Source organism: Phocoena sinus, chromosome 10, assembly GCF_008692025.1.
Source record: "Phocoena sinus isolate mPhoSin1 chromosome 10, mPhoSin1.pri, whole genome shotgun sequence".
NCBI classification, from domain to species: domain Eukaryota; kingdom Metazoa; phylum Chordata; class Mammalia; order Artiodactyla; family Phocoenidae; genus Phocoena; species Phocoena sinus.
The window spans coordinates 48,597,127-48,623,105 of record NC_045772.1 but is presented as its reverse complement, the minus strand read 5'-3'; the positions used below and the strand labels follow the sequence as shown (position 1 = coordinate 48,623,105).

General features: G+C 41.5%; 3 protein-coding genes across 6 annotated transcripts in view; all 3 read left to right on the top strand.

The window, feature by feature from the left end:
* NUP107 (nucleoporin 107) overlaps positions 1–5,346 on the top strand; it is a 45,125-nt gene extending 39,779 nt beyond the window's left edge. For 2 of the 3 annotated variants that reach the window (XM_032646476.1, XM_032646478.1), the window contains 2 exons: positions 4,029–4,196; positions 4,565–4,886. In XM_032646476.1, coding sequence (XP_032502367.1) covers positions 4,029–4,196; positions 4,565–4,672 — 276 coding nt within the window. In that variant the 3' untranslated portion in view covers positions 4,673–4,886. Of the gene's footprint in view, positions 1–4,028; positions 4,197–4,564 lie in introns of all 3 variants that reach the window. The other variant, XM_032646477.1, reaches the window with a different exon arrangement.
* A 799-nt stretch (positions 5,347–6,145) lies between these two features.
* Positions 6,146–6,860, top strand: LOC116760931 (NPC intracellular cholesterol transporter 2). Its single transcript, XM_032646479.1, has one exon. It carries the CDS (start codon positions 6,167–6,169, stop codon positions 6,614–6,616), a length of 450 nt encoding a protein of 149 aa, XP_032502370.1. The 5' UTR covers positions 6,146–6,166; the 3' UTR covers positions 6,617–6,860.
* Positions 6,861–8,199: 1,339 nt separating this feature from the next.
* SLC35E3 (solute carrier family 35 member E3) lies at positions 8,200–25,446 on the top strand. 2 transcript variants are annotated; one of them, XM_032646648.1, is made up of 5 exons: positions 8,200–8,828; positions 9,657–9,767; positions 14,041–14,199; positions 18,061–18,143; positions 23,003–25,446. In XM_032646648.1, the coding sequence occupies exons 1-5, from the start codon at positions 8,427–8,429 to the stop codon at positions 23,187–23,189; spliced, it is 942 nt and encodes a 313-aa protein (XP_032502539.1). In that variant the 5' UTR covers positions 8,200–8,426; the 3' UTR covers positions 23,190–25,446. The 2 variants fall into 2 exon arrangements, with proteins under 2 accessions (XP_032502539.1, XP_032502540.1); XM_032646649.1 differs by lacking the exon at positions 9,657–9,767 and having other exon boundaries at positions 8,243–8,828.
* The last annotated feature ends 533 nt before the right edge of the window (positions 25,447–25,979 follow it).

The window sequence follows — 25,979 nt, the reverse complement described above, 5'->3', positions numbered from 1 at the left end:
TGACTGAATCTTGAACGAATTGGGTAAATTTGGATGAGCTGAGGTGGGAGAAAGGAAGGATGCTTTAGGTAATAATGGTGTGAGGGAAAGGCATTGAGGCTTGCTCATGGGGCATGACAGAAACATGGAGTAACTCAGTTTTACCTCTGCAGACCTGATGATCTGTCCAAGGATTGTAAATGCTGGATTCTTGGATATTAGGTATATTATTTTGAACAGAAAAATCACAGGAGTATGTTTGGTATCTTCCTTCTGCATTCCCTGAATCTTAGTATAGTCACTCCTTTTTCACACTTGATCTTAGTCAAAAGGTTGAGAAGCGATCATCACTCCTTTTTTATTGTTTGTTTTGGTTTTTGCTACTACATTTTTCTAGTTCCTCTAGCTTCCCTTTTTGACCAGAAGCAAAAACATTAGGGACAGGAGACTAGATTTGAGCCCCTATTTGCTACTATTCCTGATACAGTAACTCTGCTGACTTCATAAATAGTTTTGAACCTTTAGCAGGATCCTTGGGTTTTCTCTTCTATTTCATGCTGCTGCTCACGAAGATAAAATTTTAGTGTTGCAAAATGCTAATTAAATGGTATTTAAGGTTTGAAAAGACTTGATGCCTTATTTATACATAAATCTTTGTTATTCTAAGTATTAATTAATGTTAGTTTAGGGACTTCCCTGGTGGTGCAGTGGTTAAGACTCCAAGCTCCCAGTGCAGGGGGCCTGGGTTCAATCCCTGGTCAGGGAACTAGATCCCACATGCATGCCACAACAAAGAGTTTGCATGCCACAACTAAGGAGCCCGCCTGCTGCAACTAAGACCCAGAGCAACCAAATAAATAAATTTTAAAAAAAGATAGTGAAAGTCACAAAACAGACACTCCGGAGTGTTTTAAAAATAGAGTAGGAGTGGAAGGCTATGAATGATACCATTTTGTTTTACCAAACATTTAAAAATCAATATTCAGTCTCAATCATGTCTTCAAATCTAATCCAAACAAGAAGAGATTTCTTGAACAATCAAATGATAAATAATGATATTTTGAGTTGAGTTTAGCTTAATACTCTTACATACTCAGCAAAGCAGGAAATTATTCAGGGCTCCTGATAGCACTTATATCACTTGTATAAAAATTAGGAAATGGTATCCATTCTCTTACACAGATAGATTCCATGCCAAGTGCACATGACCTGTAGACTGGAGCATGGATTAGATTTCAGCCCCCACTCACTCACCTGGCTAGCACCATGTGCAAGGCACAGCTGTTCAACAAAGCCCTGACCTTGTATGCTGACTCTTACATCTGTACCTCACTTTTTATATAACTGCAGAACGGGCCCATTCGTGTTGGAGGCTGGTGGCACACAGGGATGGCAGGGGGAATGGAGGAGGCAGCTCATCTTTACCTACTTTTCGCCACCTCTGCCTCAACCACATTCTAGTTGAAGCCTCAACTGTCTTTCCCTTGCTTCCACTCTTCCTTATGCAGTCCCTTACTCAGAGATCAGCTAGTAATCCTTTTAAAATCAAAGAGGTATGACTCTCCTACTCAGACCTTTCTGATGGCTTCTCGGTACACTTTGAATAAAACCCAGAGTTCTTTTCTTGACCTACAAGATCACACATCTGCTGGCCCTGACTGCCTCCCCAGTCTTGTATCCTACTGCTCTCCCCTCACTTTGCTCTAGCCTTCTGGCCTCTTTGCCGTTCTTCTGCCTAGAGTGCTCTTTTCCCCCAGATATCTGCATGGATGGCTTCCTTCCTTCAGCAGTCTGCTCCAGCGTCATCTCTCTTTAGAGACCCTGCCCCACCCCCAAACCCCCTATCCTAAATAGGACATATACATATATGCACATATATGTACATAAACACATCAACACATATCAGTTAATGAGCTTTTCTCACATATAAAGCACTACATGTCCCTGATGGAAAGAATCTTTTTGTTTTATATATTTACAGGATTTTTCAAATTTTTCAAATTTACAGGATATTTTATTCAGATGAGAAAAATATCATAGGTTGTAGCAGAGCAATTTATTCCCTTTTCCTTGTGGCAAATTGCTGGGCCCATCAGGCATGATTCTGGTTGGTTGATGGTTGATAGCAGCCAACCCACTGGTATGGAAATCACCTATAGTCAGCAGAAGAGATCACACCCTGATATTTGGCAGCAACTGGATTTCGGAGAGGCAGGTGCCAGAATCCATCCTATGAAACGAGGTTATCAGTAAGCAGGTGGAAAGGAGTCTAGGGGCCAGGGGTACTTTGCTTCTTTAGCATAGGGGGAAAGAGTACATTGGAGCACAAATGGAGTGACCCAGAAAGAAGCAGTCTTCTTATTCTTACTAGGCCCCTAGTAGGATTCATTAATATGAATTATGAGTAAGACCTTGAGGTGTTTTAAATGCACCTCCAAAGGTAGTAAGTTCCTATTTGAGAAAATAAATGAAGGTGCTTTCCCTTTTAAAGCTAAGAACATACAAAGCATGCGTTTTAATATTTGCTTCTATGTATCTATATCTCAAAACAGGACAAAAAGGTTGACACTAAGTTTTCGTATGTGTGGAAACCTGACCTATGTCAGATTTAGTACAATTATTCCTTGGTATAATTTCCAGATTACATTCTGTTGCTTCATACCTCCACTTACATCTACCTTTGAAAATGTTTTAGCAATTTAATATTATAGTCTCTCACATGAAGAGATTTTTAGTGATTAATATTGTCATAAGGAAAAAATTTTTAATTAATTAGGTGTCTTATTAGGCTTTTCAAAGGACCAGTTGGTATTTTTGCTTGTCCTGTTTTCTGTTTTGTTTTACACTATGAGTCCTATGGATTTCCTCCTAATTTTTAAGATTATTTCAGAAATTTTTTTGTGGTTGGGTACCTTTTTATTATTTTAATTATTTTAGTTTTCAGTTTTTTATAAGAAAATGTAGTGGGCATGAAAGGTCTGTTCTGGGGCTTCCCTGGTGGCACAGTGGTTGAGAGTCCGCCTCCCGATGCAGGGGACACGGGTTCGTGCCCCGGTCCGGGAAGATCCCACATGCCGCAGAGCGGCTGGGCCCGTGAGCCATGGCCGCTGAGCCTGCACGTCCGGAGCCTGTGCTCCGCAACGGGAGAGGCCACAACAGTGAGAGGCCCGCGTACCACAAAAAAAAAAAAAAAAAAAAAGTCTGTTTTTTTTCCTGCACTCTTAGTACCCACAAAATTTTTTAGAAAGACCCCTGTATACTTATAAAGAAATGCTCACTGTTTTCTCTACAGTGTTATCCTCATGTATCTGTTAGTTCTGTCCCAATGCAAATCTTCAGATTCTTTTTTTTTTTTTTTTTTTATGTGGTACGCGGGCCTCTCACTGTTGTGGCCTCTCCCGTTGCAGAGCAACAGGCTCCGGACGCACAGGCTCAGTGGCCATGGCTCACGGGCCCCGCGGCACGTGGGATCTTCCCGTACCGGGGCACGAACCCGTGTCCCCTGCATCGGCAGGCGGACTCTCAACCACTGCGCCACCAGGGAAGCCCCCCAGATTTTTTTAATTTTTCTATTTTTAATAAATTTTATTTCTCTGTTTAAAGAAACAAAATATGTGCAATGAAGTTGTCCTCCCTGTGCACCTCTCCCCTCATCCTGATGCTTATTCCCAGCAGGAATCACTGCTGGTGGTATGAAGAGCCCTCTCAGTCCTCCTGGTATCTGTGTTTCCTTCTGTATATATCCAGGGCAATGGTTATTATTTTCTGTTCTGATTTTTGCTCTAGTCTCTGTTTTTCCTTTTATGCATGTTTTTACTTAAAACATAGTAAGTACAAATTCAGAAGCATTCTGTTTTCATTTTCAGACTTCTGACTCCTCTGAAGATACCATGATAGAAACCCTGCCTTGTTTTATTTTTAGTTAGCATGACAAGCTTTACAGAAACACTTTAGCTTTTACCTGTTGCTTTTTGGTTTGATTCATTGACTTCTTTGTAAGGGTATTTAGCTTAAAGTTGTTAGAATGACTACTTGATGTCTGTCTGTAGGATGCTGAGGAAGACCATGAAAGAACATATCAAATGGTTTTACTGAGAAAGCTTTGTCTGCCAATGTTGTGTTTTCTGCTTCACACCATATTGCATAGTACCGGTCAGTATCAGGAATGCCTGCAGTTAGCGGATATGGTATCCTCTGAGCGCCACAAGCTGTATCTGGTAAGTTCTAGAGCATTTGCACTTTTAAATTTTAGTGATTTGATAACCTCTGTAATAATATTTAGGTTTGTGAGATGTGTTTATATTCTTTAGATGTTCTTAGACTTTCTTAAAGTAGGGATCCAGTTTTAATGTTTGTGCTTTTATATCCAAAATCTGTATACATTTCTAAGCAGTTTGAAGTATATAGACTGGTCCAGAGAAGTAGCTTTGAAGTCCTGGGCTATCCTAATATACTGGCCTCTGGCTACATAAACCTTAAAGAGGAATTTCTTCTTGCATTAAGCTAATCAGGTTGATTAGATGACTGTAAATTCACACTCTTTTTTGTTGTCATTCTTAACATTTTTCTCTTTTTTAAAAATCAGGTGTTTTCTAAGGAAGAACTAAGGAAATTGCTACAGAAGTTAAGAGAATCCTCTCTAATGCTCCTAGACCAGGGACTTGATCCATTAGGATATGAAATTCAGTCATAATTCGTCTGCTGTTTGTAATCTCAATAATTTCCATGATAAATGGAAGTTTTTCTGTAAAATATATATATTTGTAATTACTGGGTTTTTTCTTTTGCCTTATGGGGAAAATGTTTATGAAATTTAGGCATTTAATTTTGTACTTTTAAGAATATTATGGTGACACTTTGAAATTTTAATGTATTATATAATTCCCTGTTTATTAATAAAACTATATAAAAACTAAAATTTTCTGTTCATATGAATTCCAGGAACGTCCCTCTATTATGTAATAAGAAATTAAATTTCCTGTTATCCTTTTTCCCTGTGATCATAAGTACTCTGAAATCTTAAAGAGGATGGAAAGTAGATACATGTTTAAGCCAGGTATATAAGTCCTCATCATAAAATTTGGTGTTTTTAAAATATTACAGTTAATTAGATGAACATAGCAAGAATGTTTTCTAAAATAATATTATGCTATATTCTTTATTTTGATGACGTTTCTAGTTTATTAACTCTCATTCAGCAAACCTGCTCTAAAATAAGTTGGAGCATGTACAGACTTAGAATAGTATCTGGCACACAGCAAGCAGTGAATAAATTGGGGAATACACAGTGAGTAAGATCTCATCTAGCCCTTCCAGTAGGGAAAATACAATAAATATATTTTTAAATGCCATTTTAAAATACAAGTAATCCAAGCAGGGAGAAACTATTTCCAGCTAAGAGGTTTCTGAGGAAGTAGCATTTGAGCTGGGGTCTGGGTAATGCACTGAATTTGCAAAGACAGAGATACAAGCACAAGAAGGGTGGGGCACTACAGATTAGGAAATCAGTGTAAGCAAGGCCTACAAATGGTAAATGCATGTTTATGAATCAGCATTTATGTTGAATTGACTAGCGTGTAGGACTTATAAATGAGAGATGACCAAAAGAGAGAATGTGACTCTAAGAGAAAACATGATGTAAATGGATTATAAACCTGAATATAAACGCTGAAACCATAAAACCTTTAAGAAAAATAGAGAATATCTTTGGGACCCAAGCAAGGGTAGGTAAAGATTTCCTATACAAGAGACAGAAAGCAATTACCATAAAGAAAAAAACTGATTACTTAGACCATCAAAATATAAAACTCTGCTCTTCAAAGACATTAAGAAAATAAGTAAGCCACAGACTGGGAGAAAATATTTGCAGAAGGATAACTGACTAAAAAAACTCGTGTCCCGGGCTTCCCTGGTGGCGCAGTGGTTGGGAGTCCGCCTGCCGATGCAGGGGACGCGGGTTCGTGCCCTGGTCCGGGAGGATCCCACGTGCCGCGGAGTGGCTGGGCCCGTGACCCATGGCCGCTGGGCCTGCGCGTCCGGAGCCTGTGCTCCGTGGCGGGAGAGGCCGCAGCAGTGAGAGGCCCGCGTACCACACACACACACAAAAAAAAAAAAAAAAAAAAACTCGTGTCCAGCATATATAAAGAACTCTTAGGCTTTTTTCCTTGAGCTTGCAGTCTTAGCTGCGATGCGTTTCTTGGGCGCCGCGTTCCTGTTCCTGGCACTCAGCGCCTCTGCCCTGGCCGAGCCGGTGCATTTCAAGGACTGCGGTTCTGGGGTCGGAGTTATAAAGGAAGTGAATGTGAATCCATGCTCCACCCAACCCTGCCAACTGCACAAAGGACAGTCTTACAGTGTCAATGTCACATTCACCAGTAGCACTCAGTCTCAAAGTAGCAAAGCCGTGGTGCATGGCATTGTGATGGGTTTCGCCATTCCCTTTCCTATTCCTGAGCCTGACGGTTGTAAGAGTGGAATCAGCTGCCCCATTGAAAAAGACAAGACCTACAGCTACTTGAATAAACTACCCGTGAAGAGTGAATACCCCTCTATAAAACTGGTGGTGGAGTGGGAACTTATGGATGACAACGACCAACGTCTCTTCTGCTGGCAAATCCCAGTACAGATTGAAAGCTAGAGCTATTTGATGCCAATATGTCCGTCTGGGGGTGAGAGAGCACGGGTGGAGGGAGAGGAGGAGAGATCAAGTCTAAACTGAATCAGTGCCATAAGATGAAAGGAATTTCTAGACTGCCGTTCTAGCCTCTCAACCTCCAAAAGCATCTAAGACCCTATTTCCTGAGAGCTCAGAACTGTCACCCCTGTGTTATCCTTTGTAAAAGGGTTGAAGGAAGGAAGAGAAAGTGAGACTGTAGGGATTGATTTGTCTTCAGGGGGAGTTGTTTGTTTGTTTTGGTTTGGTTTTTGCTTTTGGAATAAGGAGGGTCTAACCAGACATGATCCAAATGAGGCTGCTTGGGGGATACTGGATAACTTGCCCTAGGGTTACTAGCCCTTGCAGCAAAGCACGGGTTCCAAACCACATCCATCTAGCTGGGATATTACATCTGCAAGTTCCTCATCTCCACGTGCCTCGTTGAGTTCAGTGCATCTGGCCAATGAGCTTCCTCACATCCAGCTCCGCTGCTTCACTGGCTGTGACTTGCTCTGCAGTGGTGTCCAGCGTGGTAGTGGAGGGGAAGTATTCTACAACAGAAATTCTCTGCAGTTAGCTCATGTCTCCTTTACTATCTTAGGTGGTTTTCATTAAATGCATCACTTGATTAGCAAAAAAAAAATAATAATAAAAAGGCCAAAAAAAAATTAAAGAGCGGACAAAATAGTACAACAGATGATTCTTGAAGACATACCTAACCATGTGCCTGTGAAAAGTGCTCAAGTCAATGGTGAATGCAAATTAAAACCATGAGATACCACTATACATTCATCAGAATGGCTAAAATCAAAGACTAACAACCAAATGTTTGGGAGGATGTGGACAACTGTGACTGGGACATATTGCTGGGGAATGTAAAATGGTACAATCTTTGGGGAAAGTTTTGACTATTTCTATTCTTGTGGATAACTGTCTATTTTATTGACCTTTTCAAATATTATAAACAACAATTTACCCTTTAACCCAGGAATTTCACTCAAATGCATAATGTTTAGAATAAGTAAAGTGATGTGACAACAGATGAAATAAATTGAAAATATGGTAGAATACCATATACAACTCTGACCAAGTATATTAGAACATCTAAGTAAAATGGACACTTCTAGGACGATGAAAAACCAAACATTGATTCAAAAAAAAAATCTGAATAGTTTACTAACCATGATGAGTATATGAGGGTTCATCATACTGTCTACTCTTCTCTATGTTTGGATTTTTAAAATAAAATGTCTAAAAATATGGTTTCAAGAACGTAAAATGTTCAAGAAGTAATGCTTTCCCCTGTTTGGCGAGGGCTAAATTTGCTCAGCACCAAGAATACCTAGCAAGTCTACTCAACCGACACAGAAATACCAAACAAGAAAGGGGTCCCAGATTGGCGCACCCAGGTTTAGGTAACCCAGGAGGTAGTGGACCAAGCACGCAGCTCGCCGCACCCAGAGCTCAACGCGCCTGCGCAGGTAGAGGCCGCTTCCTGAACTGTTCAAGGGCGGAAGCGCGGGCTCCCCGAGTCACGTGGCCGAGGGCGGAAGGGGGCGGAGCGCGCGGGACGTTCTGCCGCGTAGTCGCCGGCTGAATGGGCGGTGGCAGAGCATGTGTGATCCGCTGAGGCTGCAGCTTGCCAGGGACCCAGAGGTTGCATGCCTCTCCCCGGCCGGACCGTAAAGCCGGGGGCTGCGAGGACGCGGCGGCGGAGGAGGAGGCAAAGGGCAGCTGGAGGTAGGCCGGGCGCCCCTTTCCGAGGGTGAAGGGCCCCGGCTCCGCGGGGGTCATGGCAGCGCTGGCCGATAGAGTACGAGGCAGAGGGCGCATCGCCGCCGGGCTCCTGCTCAACCTACTGGTGTCCATCTGCATCGTGTTCCTCAACAAATGGATCTATGTCCACTACGGCTTCCCCAACATGAGCCTGACCCTGGTGCACTTCGTGGTAACTTGGCTGGGCTTGTACATCTGCCAGAAACTGGACATGTTTGCCCCCAAAAGTCTGCCGCCTTCCAAGCTTCTCCTCCTGGCCCTCAGCTTCTGTGGCTTCGTGGTCTTCACCAACTTATCTCTGCAGAACAACACCATAGGCACCTATCAGCTGGCCAAGGCCATGACCACGCCGGTGATCATAGTCATCCAGACCTTCTGCTATAAGAAAACCTTCTCCACCAAAATACAGCTCACGCTGGTGAGTAGCTTCAGATGGGCGAGGCGCACCTCTTAACAACCCACCTCCTGGACAGTCTTTCTCCCCGGGAAATTTGAATGGTTAACCTTGCGCCACGCTCTTTCCCGTGGTCTGGAAATCCACTCGAGTCCTTTGTGAGCAAGTGAACTTCAGGCTTATTTGGGGAAGGTGAAAAAAAGCCATCTTGGCGCTCTGTTGGGCTTTTAGCCCAGTAGAGTGTGCTTGTGTGAGTTTTAATAACTACTGTTTGATGGAAATCCTTAAATGCTATATGATCGGTAAGAAAAGAAAGCTGTGTTGGGTGATGCAAATCTGTATGGGATTAAGTGCAAAAGCTCAAACTGAAAAGCGTTTATGCTAAACGTAAAATGTTAAGTCTCAGGATATGTTTGCGGCGACATACTGCAGAGGCTTCAGCGTCTTTAAAGAAGACTAAAATAATTTTAGCACTTCATAACTTACAGCATTTAAAATCTTAATGCTTTTGTTATATGTTTATATATTGTTTAGACACTGGTTTTGGGGTCCATTTACTACTATGTGCACGCATGTGGTATTTTCTTGCAAACTGCAGTGCATCGACTCATTTTACCCAGAATTTTACTTTAAATAGAATTAAATGTGAGCGTAAATATAGAATTATCATATTTCATTTTGAAGAAATAGGATTACCAGTCCGTTTTTTTTCTAATGGAAAAAATATTTATAGAGGTTCATTGTTTCCTAATGATGTTTTTATGATTAACCTTTCAAGACACTGTGAAAGGAATACTAATTTTATGTCTCATAAATTTAATCTGAACAACGTTTACCTCTTTTTCTTTACAGATTCCTATAACTGTAGGTGTAATCCTAAATTCTTATTACGATGTGAAGTTTAATTTCCTTGGAACGGTGTTTGCTGCTCTTGGTGTTTTAGTTACATCCCTTTATCAAGTGGTTGGTAATTTTTTTTTTCTTTATGTGCCCTTTTTAGCAGATTTCATAAATTTTGAAGCTGTGCCCCAAGGTTTAGACAATACAGTATAGAGACAATAGACTGTTGGGAAGAAAGCATAATTGCATAAATTGTCTGACTCAAGGTGAAGAGAAGAAAGGAGACAGAGAAACTTGGGTGTATGATGCACACCAAGTACCTCCCTACCTGTTTGTAAGTGTATATTACCCATGCTTAACAGTCTGAGTTTGGGGTGATGGTATATTATTTTCTGGGAAATCTTTACAAAATGAATAGTAAGACTTTTTACTTGAGGATTGAGTCCATTGGTTGTATTTACCATTTACTCTTTAATTAAGACATTACTGTGAAGGAGTGAGTACAGGTGCAAAAATTTGAACAGGAAAGGAAAATTTGAGATTTATAGATCTTTGCCTCAGAAGATATGCTGCTGTTACAGCTCGTATATTCTAATCATTTTTCTCAATATTTTATAGCAGTGGGTATTTCACTTCTTGCACTAGCGCGGTGACTTGCCTGTAACAGCCATTTATTTGACATTTGTTCATGGATTCACTTACTTCATTACCATAAAATCTCAACAAGTATTTTTGTTTGTTTCTTATATATTAGAGGAAAGAATAGTGAATGGCGAAGGGTACAGTGAAACAGTGTTTTCTCTGTACTGAAAACCTTGGACTGGAAATTGTGGTTTCCAGTGCCTGCGTATGGGGAATCAGAGCCAAAATGTGTGACCAGTTTTACTTTTTTCACAAACGTCCACTGGTTATAAACTAAGGCATTCTTGTTACGAATGTTAGGAGTTTAATAATACAGCTTTAGCATCTTAAATTTTCTAGTACTGGTCATTTCAGAAACATTGTTATGTGAAAATTCTGGGGTTGAAAACATTTCTTAGTGGCGGAGAAGCAGTTTAAATGAAAGAGAGCAGTGACATGAGAGGGTGGGGCACCCGCTCAATCTTGTCACTTGGCCTCAAGATATTCTGTCTTTTACTGCAGAGAGAAATCAGAGGAAGCTCAGGTTTGTGCTTTAAGAAAATTGCATTTGGGCATACTTCAGTGAGTTTAAAGTTAAATTTTTTAATTAGATACAGTCAGTGAACATTCCTATTTCTCTTTTTTGTTAAATGGACTTTATTTTTGACCCAGTATGGATTATTTATTAGATATAGCAAGAAATTTCATTTGTTGAACGTTAGAATTTCTTGTATTCCTTACACATCACTTCAATTCAGAGTACTCACTGCCCATGCCAATATGACCATTTTTGTTCACACAAGTTTCAAAATTGCTATAGGGTGGAATCAAAGGATTCTGTATCTCTCAGGTAGATATCTGAAATGAGATTGACCAAGGAATGATTATAGACTAAGTCATGGGCAGAGTTTTTGATTATCAGTAAATGGTAAAAGTACTGGTACAGAATAGGTGTATTCCCTCCCAAAATTCATTTTAAGGAAAGTTGTATTTTCCCATTGTAACCTGGTATAATTTCTAAGTTATTTCTTCTTATGCTGCTAGGGCATTAAAAAGAATTAAGAGATGAGTGACCAACTATTAGTTTTAGTGGTAGAAAGATGGTTGACTCCTTCATTCATTCAAAAGACATTTCTTCTGCTTTATGCTCAACCTTGATACAAAGATAAAGGGCAGCTATAATCCAGCATTGCAGAAACACATGGAGACAGCTGATAACAAGTGGTATAGCTCAGAGTATGAGGAAAGTTCTGAGGAGCACCAGGGAAGAAGGGGTAGTTCTGCACGAGGGCGGTAGTGAGGTAAGATTTTATGGGAAGGTTAACAATTTAAATTGAAGAATGCACAGGAATTCGCTTAGCGAAGAAATAGAGCAGAGGTCTTTCTTTGCAGTGATGTGTGAAAGTACAGAGCATTTTTGGAGAACTTGATTTGTTTGGTGGGACTGGACTGGAGTTGCGTGGTGGAAAGACAAGGCTGAGGGGTGGGTGAGACCAGATGGCAGAGTTTTGAGTGTTATGCTGAGGAAATGTGCCCTTTATCCTGCAGGTACCAGGAGAGGAGTTCAGATGGGCAGTGACTTGATCACTCCCTGTGTTTTAGAAACTTCACTCTGGTGGCAGTGAAGGATGAATAAGAGGGACGACAGGGTGACAGGCAGAGCAGTCAGGAAGTGCTCCATGGTTTAAGGGGAAGACAGGAAGGGCCTGAACAAGGACAGTGGTACTGGACGTGGAAAGGAAAGAACAGACTTCAGAGACCTTTTGGAGAAAGAATTAGTAGGACCTGACTGAATGTGAGAATGAGGAAAATAGGGAGTCTGATCCTTGGAGGAGATTATATCATTAATTATCAGACCAACACAGGAGGAGCTAATTTGGAGAAGGAATTAATCCGCTTAATCTTAAACAAGCTCCTTCAGGTGATACAACTGAAGATGGCCAGTAAGCTGTTTGTTGAAGGTGGGACTTAAAGGATGCTCAAGGAAGGAGGTCAGAGCTGTAGATGTCAGCGGATAGTCAAAAGATCAGTGAGGGAGATAAAAGAGGAAAGCCAGACATCTCCCTTACAGGTAGGTGAGCGAGGAAGCAGCGCGAACCAGCAGCCAAGTTCTTCCAAGAGAAATCTGCAGGTTCTGCAGAGGGCTGCGGCCAGAAGGGGACCGAGAGCAGTCCTTTGATGTGGCCACTGGAGGTGAAGGTGCCCTTTTGGGGAGCAGTTTCACAAGAGGGTTGGTGGGCAGAAGCCAGGCTGCACGGCAGTGAGGGCACGTGGTGGCCTCAGAGTCACCACCATTCCAGGCTGTCTGTCTTGTGTCAGAGACACACAGCGGCCCAGAGAGGCTGCTGGAGCAACACAGGGCTGTGCACATACCCTCTGCATTCATTTTTGCTTGCTGCGGTGTCCCAAGCAAAAGAATCAATTCTTTGTCCTTCATGTTCACAGCAGACTCTCATTAAGGCTGACAGGAGTATGCTTCAGATTTCTTGCTCTTCTATTTTTGTCTTGGTGAATTTCTATAGACTTAGAGTTTATGTAACAGTATACCCGGACCTACAGGAAAGAGGATTATGTAGGAGCAGTTATTCAAAAGCCTGGCTGTTCCTGCCAGATCTTATTCAGACAGTCCTATCAAGCTTTCTTTAAAGCCTCATTTTCAGTTATATTTGTGAAGCATTTTGAGAACTGATGGGATTTGAGGCTTTGGGGTGTTGGTTCTACCGAAGGATAGTCTTTTAAAGTTTGTGATTATCTAGTTTATTGAGGAGTATTGGTGTGGGATTACCCACCGAAACGTCAGCCATAAAGAGGAAAGTTCCTTCTACCATCGATTGGGTTTTCTCAAGTGGATGAAAAGACCTCACATACCTTTCTAGCCACACATATTGGCAGCCACCTGGGATAACTGAGGTTTCTGTCAATCTGTAATTAGAGTCCGCCCTGCCCCCCAGTCTTCGTTTTGGGGGCCATTTTTAGAAAGAAATGAAGTCTGACACTGCATCTGTATTCCTGCTTATCCTGCTTATAAATATTACCCTGCTTAGAAATTTCCATTCCTGCCTAATTTTCCCAAGATTGCTGATGCCTGTGGGCCCCGGTATGCATTGACTTTCCCCATCTACTCGGATCAGGAGGGAAAAGAGGATTTTTTTTCTCCTTTATAATTGAGAAGAAAATAGATTATCAGACATTGAATTTATAAAGCTCCTTTCATGCAGGGAGCTTAGTATAATATACATATATATTATTGATCTTTGAAATCTTATAGACTCATTAGGCATTTCCTCTTCCCCCCGCCCTGCCTCACATTCCCACGTTCTTCTTTTTTTTTTTTTTATAAATTTATTTATTTATTTATTTATTTATAGCTGTGTTGGGTCTTCGTTGCTGCGCGCAGGCTTTCTCTAGTTGTGGCGAGCAGGGGCTGCTCTTCGTTGCAGTGCGCGGGCTTCTCATTGCGGTGGCTTCTCTTGTTGCGGAGCATGGGCTCTAGGCACGCGGGCTTCAGTAGTTGTGGCACTCGGGCTCAGTAGTTGTGCCTCACGGGCTCTAGAGCACAGGCCCAATAGTTGTGGCACGCAGGCTTAGTTGCTCCGCGGCATGTGGGATCTTCCCGGACCAGGGCTCGAACCTGTGTCCCCTGCATTAGCAGGCAGATTCTTAACCACTGCACCACCAGGGAATCCCTCCCACGTTCTTAGCTAGAGTTGCATCTTTTGTTTGTTGAGTGATGCTGTTTTTTTCTGCCTAACTCGTTCTCTTTCCTAATTTTCAGTGGGTGGGAGCCAAACAGCATGAATTGCAAGTAAACTCGATGCAGCTGCTGTACTACCAGGCCCCGATGTCATCTGCCATGTTGCTGGTCGCCGTGCCCTTCTTTGAGCCGGTGTTTGCAGAAGGAGGAATATTTGGTCCCTGGTCAGTCTCTGCTTTGGTAAGTTATAATTGTTTTGGTGTCTAAGAAACAAGATAATAATAATTTCTCCATTATTAATGCAATTTTTAGTTTTCAGAGCACTAGCTCAGATCCATTCTCACATTTAGTCTTTATAATCACCCTTTAAGGGAGGCAAGGTAAGGATTATTCATTAGATGAAGAAACTGAGGCACAGAAAGATTGAGGGACTTGCTTAGGGTTAAATTGCCAGTCAGTGGCCAAACCAGGACTAGAATTCAGGTCTTCTGATGTCTGGTTACTGTACTGAGCCCGCCAGGCTATTGCCCACCAATACTTTGGGCATTTTTTTTGTTTCTTAAATAATGAAAATATAACTTTGTTGATTTTCTTGTAATAGTATAAGTAGTACATGCTCATTGTATGCATTTTTGAACATACATAAAATTATAAAGTGAAGGTCTCCCCAAATCCTGCCACACTAAGATAAACACCTTTACCGTTTTGGTGATGATCATTTCATGGATCTCTTTCATATACACAGACACACGCATGTGTGTGTATGTTTAATTTCATATGTATGTAACCGTATTATATATGCTGGGTTTTGGGGAGGTTTTTTTTAATTTATTTATTTTTTTTGCGGTACGCGGGCCTCTCACTGTTGTGGCCTCTCTCGTGCGGAGCACAGGCTCCGGACGCACAGGCTCAGCGGCCATGGCTCACGGGCCTAGCCGCTCCGCGGCATGTGGGATCTTCCCGGACCGGGGCACGAACCCATGTCCCCTGCATCGGCAGGCAGACTCTCAACCACTGTGCCACCAGGGAAGCCCTTTGGGAGGTTTTTTTGTGGCTGTGCCGCATGGCATGTGGGATGTTAGTTCCCCTACCAGGTATCGAACCCGTGCCCCCTGCAGTGGAAGCGTGGAGTCCTAACTACTGGACTGCCAGGGAATTCCCTATATATGCAGCTTTTATCATGGATTCCTTTTCCTCAGCCCTCCTACCCATACACACATCAACATCCCATTACCTCACCCATGTCCCTTGAAATAAGTCATGTTAACATTCTAGTGTTTGTTCTTCCGTGTTTTTCTCCGTGCTGTGCATACCCACATGTAAACACATACAACGTACACAGCCACAGATGCACGTATGTACACATAAATTGCACATTGGTTTTTTTACAGAAGTGGGATCATATTACACATGATTTTCTGTATCTTGCTTTTCTCACTTAGCAATGTCCCCTGAAAATCCCTTCAAATCATTCCTTCAGTGCCTGTATAATAGTTCCAGTTCTTAACGCTATGGACAGCATTACAGTAAACATCCTTGTACATGTGTCCTCATGAACTGGTACTTTGTATTCTATGGGTTAGAGTCCTAGAGTGGAATTGCCAGATCAAAGGGACCTGTACTTTGGGGACATTTTTTTAATAAAGTTAGAAAGTATAATCCCCCTATTTAGGAAAGGAACTCCTGCTTCCCATACTTTTAACACAGTCAGTGGGAACGTCTTTTTTGCTGGTGGTGTTGATTTATCAAACTTGCATAGCCCTTACTCTGCTCCAGGCACTATTCTAAGCTCTTTGCAAATATTAACTTATTTGATCCTCATAACAACTTTATTAGGTGTTTACTGATGAGGGAACTGAGAGACAAAGCGTTAAGTAACTGACTCAAGGTCCACAGCAGAGCCAGATTTTGAATCCATGCATTCCAGATCCAAAGTCCACATTCTTAACCACCCTGCGAGGCTGCCTGTGAGCAGATTGATCGTTGTTTTGAATTCATGTACTTTAGCATTTGCACTTTTTTCCCAAGGTAGAAATCAGTGGACCATCTCTCAGGTAATATCTCCTCTTACTTTTACAAAAGTTACCCATCTTGGTCATCTTGCCTATCAACCACTGCAGCTTGAGCACCTTAGACTAGGAGGGGAGAGGCTTTATGTGACTGGCCCTCTGACAGATTTGAAAACGAGGACCTCAGCAGAAAGGCCATAAAAAACGTCAAAGAAACAAGAGCGTAGCCAGTCTGAGGCCATTGAATAAGGGAAAGTCACCTGCATTCCTTCTTGTCCCTAGAGGGCATCATTGCCTCAAAGTAGAGCATGTAATTGTGTTTTTAATGATGTGCCAGGTCATCAAGAAATAGGCATGTGACATTCTGTGAACTCAATAAAATTAACAAGGACACATTTCTAGAAACAGTTTTTAAAATCTTTAAGGAGCAAGTTTCTCTTAGTTGAAAATTTAATGGAACTCACTGTTGTAAAACAAATAAGGTGTTACTATTTCTACCTAAATAGGCTGCAAATCCAATTGACCTGGTCTTCTGACTGCACTGATTTAAAAATAGAAAACCCACATGGGACAGAAAGAATCTTCAAATATGACATTTTCTTTGGAATTTAAACTTCTTACTAATTCAAATTGTAACTAATATTTTCTCTAGATTCTCTTATTTCAGAAATAGAAAATGGTTTTATAACTTTTACAATGAAATTGTGGGATACGTTTGGACAGAATGTTGTGTGTGTCTACAGTGGTACAGCTGCTTTGGTCCCCCACCTCAGCCAAGTCGGTTAACTCGCCATCCCATGCACACGCCTGGGCTTTCACGCCTCCATGCTTTGACCCATACTATTTCCTGCCCCTGTTATTTCTTTCTCTAATCAAAACATGCATTTGAAATCCAAAGACTGTTCTTGCTTTCGCAGCCCAGAAGGACATCTCCTGTCTAGAGTCCTACAGAACCTATCGTCTGTTTGCCTATTAACAAGGTAGAGCTCAGGACTCATTTTCTTTTCTTGCCTGAGCTGTTCATCTTGTATTGCACTCTCTCTTTCATGTGGTTAAGAGGTAGCATGGCAGAGCAGGTTAGGAGCAGGGACTCCAGTACCTTGGCCCTTCTTACTGGCTGTGTGTCTTAGGCAAGTTGCTTTACCTCTCTGTGCTCTGTTTTCTTGTCTGTAAAAAGGGAAGATATTTTACTCCCTCATGGCTGTTTGCAATGATTAAATGAGTTAATATATGTAAAATATTTAGAACAATTCTTGGTGCATAATAAGTACTATATAAGTATAAGCTATGATTATCAAGATTTTTATCATGTGCTCAAGCAGTTTCTAAGATCTTTGAGGGCAGGAACCCACTGTGTTCCTTACAAGGCCTGGCCTAGCTTTATAGATACCTGATGAATGCCTACTGATTGAATTTAAATAAGAATAAATATAAACAATTCAATGGAAAAAAGATCTGGAAGGATATATACCAACGTATTAATAGTGGTGAGTGGTTGAGATTTAAAGAATTCCTTATGAGTTCTCTTCACAAGGAAAAAAACTTTTTTTCTATTTTTCTATTATTTAATTTTGTATTCACATGAGATGATGGATGTTCTCTAAACTTGCTGTGGTAACTATTTCATAATGTGTGTAAATTAAATCATGAGGCTGTACACCTTAAACTTACGCAGTGCTGTATGTCAATTATATCTCAATAAAACTAGAAGGAAAAAAAGAATTCTTTATATTCTTGCTCATCTTTATTGTCTGGTTTTTCTGTAATGAATATATATTACTTTTATAATAAGAAATTATTACAAAATAATTTTTCTTTGGATAGATAAGAAAAATGAATCTGGAGATTTACATTCAGAGACAGGATATTGTTGGAGAATTTTCCATTGCATTTTGTAGACAAAATTACATTTGTGAATACTACTCATTCTGCTCTTTAACCCTCAGTTCTTGCTATCTCCCAACTTGATTCTCTCTTTTTAAAAATCTTGTTTTTAATGGTTGATAGAAGTGCCTGATGAAGTGTATTTTCACTTGATGATTGCAATGATTGCAGCTGCTTTGCATTAATGATTCTTCTGGTTTATTTGTAGCTGATGGTCCTGCTCTCTGGAGTAATAGCTTTCATGGTGAACTTATCGATTTATTGGATCATTGGGAACACTTCACCAGTCACGTATCCTTTTCCTAACAACTTACAAATGTGTAGTCTTTTATATTCTCCAAAACTCTGTCACATTGATTTCCTTATTTGAGTCTCACACTTTCTATTGCATGGCCTAAATTGAGTAGAGTGAGTTATTTTTAGTCTCTTACTAGAGTCTGTGGAAATTTAAAGAACTGTGAACTGGGGAAATGGGTTAGCTTTCTGTATGATAAATGCTTTTGAATTTTCTTTAAGGAATAGGTGACCTTTTCCCTTACCAGAATTAACATAGAGCACCATTCCTTGTGCATAGTGGGGTTAAATAAATATTTGTTGAGTGAATAATGGGGTAGATACTTATGTTTTCCATCACTTTTCAGTTCTCGATAGTTTGATAATAATAAGGTAAAGATGTGGTTAATCCAAATAACAGAAAATAATTTCAGACCAGTTGCTCTGACTTTTGAGCTTGGTTTTGTACTTGTCTGGCTATGGGTGTGCCTGCTTTTCTCAATATTACTTCAAATCAAGAAGTGGAGTCATGACTTGAATGTCTGAATCAAACTCAGCTGCCCATTTTTCACATTTTGCTTTTAATAAGTGAACACCGAGATGTCAACAAAGTAAAAAAGCAGCATATTTGCCCACTATCAGTAAATAACAGTGATAATAATGATAATTTTTTTAAAAAAACAATACCTGGGGACTTCCCTGGTGGTGCATTGGTTATGACTCTGTGCTCCCGATGCAGGGGGCCTGGGTTCGATCCTTGGTCCAGGAACTAGGTCCCACATGCCACAACTAAGTGTTTGCATGCCACAACTAAGGAGCCCACGTGCCGCAACTAAGGAGCCGGCGCAACCAAATAAATAAATAATTTTTTAAAAATTTATTTATTTAGGGCTTCCCTGGTGGCGCAGTGGTTGAGAGTCCACCTGTCGATGCAGGGGACACGGGTTCGTGCCCCGGTCCGGGAGGATCCCACATGCCGCGGAGCGGCTGGGCCCATGAGCCATGGCCGCTGAGCCTGTGCGTCCAGAGCCTGTGCAAAAAAAAAAAAAAAAATTTATTTATTTAGTTAGTTATTTTTGGCTGCGTTGGGTCTTTGTTGCTGTACACGGGCTTTCTTTTTTCCAGTTGCGGCGAGCGGGGGCCACTCTTCCTTGCGGTGCGCAGGCCTCTCATTGCGATGGCTTCTCTTGTTGTGGAACATGGGCTCTAGGCGTGCGGGCTTCATTAGTTGTGGCACGTGGGCTCAGTAGTTGTGGCTCATGGACTCTAGAGTGCAGGCTCAGTAGTTGTGGCGCATGGGCTTAGTTGCTCTGTGGCATGTGGGATATTCCCGGACCAGGGCTCAAACCCATGTCCCCTGCATTGGCAGACGGATTCTTAACCACTGTGCTACCAGGGAAGCCCAATAAATATTTTTTAAAAATTAAAAAATAAACAACACTTAATAAATGTTTATTTTGTGTCAGGCACTGTTCCAAACATCTTGTGTGTATTAAGCATTTAGTTTTTACAGCAGCTCGAAGAGATAAATTCTATCATTTTATTCTACAGAAGAGGAAATAGAGGCACAGAGAGGTTGAATAACTCACTTGGAGTTACCCAGCTGAGAAGTGTGGTGTCCAGATTTGAGCCCAGGTAGTCTAGCCCCAGGATTTATGCACCATGATGCTAGATCAAGGCATCCAAGTATGCACCCTGATTAAGAGCCTCCATTCATTCAGTCAACAAATACTTATTGCATGCCCCCTATAAACTGTTCTTTGACTTAATAAATATTCACATACTGAATATCTACTGTCTGTCAGGCACTGGAGATATAGTAGTGAACCGAAGAGACAAAAATCTTTGCTCTCACAGGCTTAAATTCTGGGAAGGAAGACAGGCTATAAACAAGAAAAATAAGAAATGGGCATATACAGGGCTAGATTGTGTTAAGTGATAAGGAGAAAAAGGTTAAGCAGGAAAAGGGATGTGAAATGTTGGGGACAGGGTTGCAGTTTTACAGAGGGTAGTTGGGAAGGCCTCAGCAAGACACGTACTTTTGAGGAAAGACCTGAAGGAAGTGAGGTTGCTCTGTGCAGGGCAGGATGGGTAGCGTTCCAGGCAGAGGGGACAGCAGGTGAGAGGCTGGAAGGAACAAGAAGTCTGTGTGGCTGGAGCGGGAAGAACAAAGAGTGGGTTCTTTGTCCCTGAAGAGTAACAGGGGGCCTGACTGAGCAGAACTTTCACACGAGGACTCCTACACCAAGTGAGAGGGGATGGCATTGGAGTTTTGAGCAGAGAAATGCCATGATTTTCTGTCTGTTCTAATAGGATCCTTCTGGGCTACTGTGTTGAGAACAGACTGGGGGTGCTTTTCAACTTCAGTGCTATTGGCCTTTTTGGTCCAGTGGACAGGCCTGTCCTGCCCATTGGAGCATGTTTAGCAGCATCTCTGGCCTCTACCCACTAGACGCCAGTAGCATCCCTTTCCCCGATTATGAAAACCAAAACTGTGTCCAGACCTTGCCCAGGTGACAAAATCACCCCTGGTTGGGAAAACCACTGTACTGAAAGTGGCAAGAGAAGAAGAGAAACCATCAGGAAGCCATGGCGGTTTGGTACCAGGACAGTCGCAGTGGATATAGTGAGAAGTGATTGGGTTCTGGATATATGTTCAAGTAGAGCCAGCAGGTTTTATTGGCAGACTGGATGTGGAGAATGAGAGAGGAAAGATGGTTGCCACCCGGTTTGGGCCTGAGCACCTGGCAGGGTGGAGTTGCCATGGACTGAAATAGGACAGCCCCCAGGAGGCTTGGGGGAGGGGAGGAAGACCAAGTGCTCAGTTTTGGGTAAAAAGAATCTGAGTTCAAGGTCGAGGTCTCTGTTGGAGGTATTCCGGAGAGAGTCGGTAGTGTGTAGATGTGGTTTGAAGCAGTGAGCCTGGCTGCGATTACCAGGCAAACAAGTGGAAGAAAAAGAGGTGCCCAAAGACCGAGTCCTGGGTCACCTCGGTGTTTAGAGTTTGGAGACATGACAGGAACCAGGCAGAAGGGGCAGAGAAGGAGTGATCAAGGTGGAAGGAAGGAGGACAGGGTGTAGAAGCCAAGTGAGGAGGAAGAGGAGTCAGCTGTGTCCAAGGCCGCTGACAGGTCAAGCTCGAGGAAGGCTGGAAAGGAATGGAGGAAGGGATGTGGTGAGGTGGAGGTTTTGACGAGAACTTCTGTGTGTCCAGGTGGAAGCTGACCGGAGCAGAGTGGAGAATTAGAGAGAAGAATTGGAGATGTCAGGTATAGACTGCACCTGTTTTGTTCTGTGTTATTTTTCTAATTTACAAAAGGATTCACTGAAGCATTTCTTTAAATTTGCCTTTCCTCTCATGTAAATATTGTTAACAGATCATGAGCACTTCAAAGCGAGGCTGAGGAGTAAGGAAATGCTGAAGTGCGGGAGCCGGTTCACTTGAAGATAGCTCGTAATTGAAAATGAAACCTGCTTTATTATGGTTATAATTAACGTCCTCGGGAAGGTCCTCCATCCCGCAGGAAAATTACCCTTCTTGGGTCGGGCCAGCACAGGTACCCTGGTGACTCAGCCCGTGCTCTCCTGCTCGGAAGCAACTTCCAAGCTGCTTAGTTGGGCTCAGAACAGAGGAGGGAGCCTGGGCTTTGAGGTCAGACAGGTCCAGGTGTGCCATCCCGGCCTCGCCGCTGCCTGTGGGCCTGCGTGACTTGTGGTAGATCTCGGGTCTCACTCTCATCACTTATGAAACGGGGGTTGGGGTACCTACAGAGTTGGGTGAGTGCTTGAGAGAATGTGTCCAGCACCTGGCAGGTGTTGATTATGCGTAAGTACTGTGTTGATAGCTGACCCATAGGGTGCTTACTGGGTACTCGAGGCCTCGCGTATATTAGCTTAGTTAATCCTCACAGTGATGCTGAGGCACAGGGTGGTAGCTCTTTCTGGTACTGTTTTTGGGAAGAGTAGATGGGTACATATCAGACCTCTGAAAAATAATAAAGTACTAATCCATATATAAAAAACTATTTAAAATACAGGAAGAGAATAATTTAGAAAGGAACCATTTGTGTGTCTTTAGTTTGTCTTTTAAATGAACAGTGATTTGGAAACATCCTAATCCAGCAGCAAGTTACTGGCAGTCTGCTCATCTCAAACATGGACTTTGGAGTTAAATAGACCCATCTATGTTTGGCCTCTGGCTCTGCTGCTTACTAACTCTGTGATCTAAGTTACTTAAAATCCTCAAGCCTCTACAGTTGTAGATGGGAGGAGTGATACCACAATGAAGGGAAATGTGATGCTTAAATAAAATGGTGTTATATATGCACCTGGCGTAGTGCCTGGCATGTATTGGTGCTCAGTGGTGTTCCATCCCCTGTCCCCGATTCCCTCTTAAACTTAAGCACACTGGCTGTGTTGACCTTGTGTCAGCCATCTGGCACCTTTCACGTCTCACCTTATTTGCCAAGGGAAGTTTAGAAATGGTGCCATGAAACAGCATCACAAATTGCTCTACAAAAGACCTTCTCTGTACCTTGTTCTGAATCCCTTCGCCACCCTTGTACTGCAGCCCCTTTTCTCTTCTTTGGAGAGGTCAACAAGGAGAGTTGAGGCAGTCTCCTGTCACTGATTACTTGCTAAAACCTACCTGAAGAAGCTAGGATCAAGCCAGCACTTCACTGAAGTTCCTGTTCTTTAGATGGGGTGGGAGGCGGGGCGATAGGGGCAGGGGTGGGGCCGCTGTTTAGTCTGCGTTTCGTGCACTTCTCTCCAGGCACAGGAAGCTTTTGCTTCGTGGTTGTGTGTGTGTGTGTGTGTGTGTTTGTGTGAATATAACATCTGGCTTGTTCTTTTTTATCCTTATCCAAAAACCTCAGCTATAACATGTTTGGACACTTCAAGTTCTGCATTACTTTATTTGGAGGATATGTTTTATTTAAGGATCCATTGTCCATTAATCAGGGTCTTGGCATGTTATGTACACTATTTGGCATTCTTGCCTATACGCATATTAAACTCAGTGAACAGGAAGGAAGTAAGAGTAAATTGATGCAACGTCCTTAATAGGTTTTCATAGAGAAAAGAAAGTTGCCTGAAGAAGATAGAAAAAGAAGTATTAAGTGTGCAAGTTACTTTCAAAGATGAAACAAAAATTATATTGCAAAATACATTAAATGATGGTTTGAAAGAAGTTAAGCAAAGGAGATTTTATTCATAAATATGACTTTCTTGGGACTTAACCTGGTGGTCCAGTGGTTGGGACTCCACGCTTCCACTGCCAAGGGTGCAGGTTCGATCCCTGGGAACTAAGATCACACAAGCCGTGTGGCACAGCCAAAAATTAAAAAAAATTTTAAGTAAAAATAAAATAAATATGACTTTCTCTTTTACAGTACCTTTTTTAAAAAACGTAATTCTCTAAAACATGGCTCATGCTTCTCTTCAAAGATGATTCTATGAAGTACACAGAACGTTTGCTTATATCAAATGAAGTACATGAAATTAAAGTTCTGTAATGGTGACAAAGGAATTCAGATCACTGTACTACAAACGTGTAGTGGTTTTTAAGGAAGGACACGTAGGACTCCCCCACTTGCTCTTAGGTGGTCCCCAATGTGAGCCCAGTTAGAATTTAGGCCAAAGTATTCAAGTCAGAATTTAAAGCTAGCATTTCTGTTGATATTTTAGTTGTTTTCGTATAACTTCCTGCTTTTTTCATTTATAGATATGAAATAACATTTCTAGAAAGCAAAGTGTAGTAAAGGGGACCATAAGCCAAAATCTGGTTCTAAAAGTACCATTTCTCTAGTAGAAAATTGATGTAAGAAGTCAGATGTTATCAAAAAAAACTACAGTTTCTGTAGGTATTTTCTTGTTTTGAGCTCTCGGTGAACTCTAGAAACTATACATGAAGTTAAAAAACAAAATAGCTCCGTGTTTAAATGGCTCAAAGAAAGGACTACGGGAGGAATTGAGCAGGTTTCTTCTTATCCTGGTGACTGTTCTTCTGGCCTCTGAGCATTTCGTGTTGGTAATTTCTTAAGACTACCTTCCTGCCGTCATTCCCTACCCACCACGTGTGAGGCATCCGTGGAGCTTTCTTTGGCACTGAAGGATTTGGAGTGAACTATGTCAGCCTTTCTAAGGGGGCTGAGGAAAATCCTTGAGCAGCAAGTCAAGGCAAATGTACTCAAAGACTAAGCAGAAGCTTGATGAAGATACGAGGAAAGATTTGAGAGAGAAGTAGAGAAGCAGTCAATATTTAACAAGTTCCATGAGTTTTTTAAAGGGATAATTAAAAAAAATGTTATGGGGGAAATACATGATACTGAAGGAAATAATTGTGCCACCTATTTAATTGCAAAATCTATCTCTGCCTTCCAACTTTTGACATTTGAGAATTCAAAGCAGTTGTTGATAACCTCTCACCATAAATTGACTGAAAGAGGTAATCCCTCTTGTAATAATTCTTTTTCTAAACATTGTTTAGAAACTTCAGGTGAGAACACAACACTTAGGAGGACAAAGAGCCACGTGTATAAAATATGCCGTTTAGGATTATTTTTTTCCTGGCCTGTTTGAAGTGAAAAGCCTCACTGAAAATCTTATTTTGACAGAATTTCAATGTATCAGTCAATCTGTTGTGTGATTTTTATGTGTGGTTTTCTGTTTTTGTTTTAAATACTTTTGGTTCTTCTCTGTTTCCAAAGATACATTTTATTGTGCTAAGAAATACAAAGCAGATTGTCTTGCCAGATGGACCTCAGGAGTTATGTTTGTCTAAGAAATGTTCTCTGTGTATGTTTAAATTAACATATAATTATTTCCCCAAAGCTGGAGAAAAGTATTTCAGAGGATTATGCGACTTCTGTGCACTAACAGCTGAGTTGATTTGTGCCATGTACAAATTCTTCTTAACTGTAAATACAACTTGGGGAGGGGATTTATAATAAATGTTGGGGGAGAGTTATAATAAATGACCGATGTCAATAGGAATGCAAGGAAGGTTGGAACAAGACAGCATGGGAGGGTACGTATTTATAAGTGAATAAAATATGTACTCCTGGAACTAGAGCCTGATAAACAGTTTTTGCCCTGAAGACCATCTTCCCATTGAAAAGGAAATTCCTGGGGGAAAAATGTTCCAGACCATAAGGACCAACCATAGAGACAAACCAGAAATGCAGTGCTATGGAAGAAAGCATGCTGGCTGTCCTTTTGTTACGGATGTAACTGCATTTGTTTTTTATTGTATGTTCGATGACTGGACTTCAGCTGTTACCTGTTATAAATAAAGAGAACCTGATGTTTTTACTTTCAAGTCGCATGTTAGGACCGGCAGAAGAAGGATGGCATCTGTGTATATGCAGGGGTAACAGTGGCCTGTCCAGCCCCCAAATATGCAGCATCTAATGAAACAAAATCCTCATCTCCCTTTTAAAATAACAGAAAGGAGAAATCTTTTTCTATGAAATGAAGCAAGCTTTTTCCTGTTGCATTTTTAAAAATACTTTTTAAATCTTGCTAGTTTCAAATCAGTGGTCATCTTTTCTAAAATAATCTACTTAAAAGTGACAGCACTAATCGACACTCCACATTGACCCCATCGGTGAATAGTTGTTGGGTGAATGAATATGCAGAATGGCCAAAGGAGAAAGTCTGATTAAACGAATGAAGACCAGATTTATTAGATAGATTCTGTTTTGCACTTTCTGTTTCCAAACTTGAACTGGATTATACTTGCTAACATCAGGAATACAATGATCATTTCATTCATTCAACAAGTTTTATTGAACATATATTTTGTGCCAAATACTGTGCTAGACACTGTGCAAAGACACTCCTGTGTTCCCT

Coding starts and splice junctions, on each gene's coding strand:
- LOC116760931 (XM_032646479.1), top strand. CDS start 6,167: ATGCGTTTCTTGGGCGCCGCGTTCCTGTTCCTGGCACTCAGCGCCTCT.
- SLC35E3 (XM_032646648.1), top strand. CDS start 8,427: ATGGCAGCGCTGGCCGATAGAGTACGAGGCAGAGGGCGCATCGCCGCC. Junction 14,200..18,060: donor CCTGGTCAGTCTCTGCTTTG/GTAAGTTATAAT, acceptor GTTTATTTGTAG/CTGATGGTCCTGCTCTCTGG. Junction 18,144..23,002: donor GGGAACACTTCACCAGTCAC/GTATCCTTTTCC, acceptor CAAAAACCTCAG/CTATAACATGTTTGGACACT.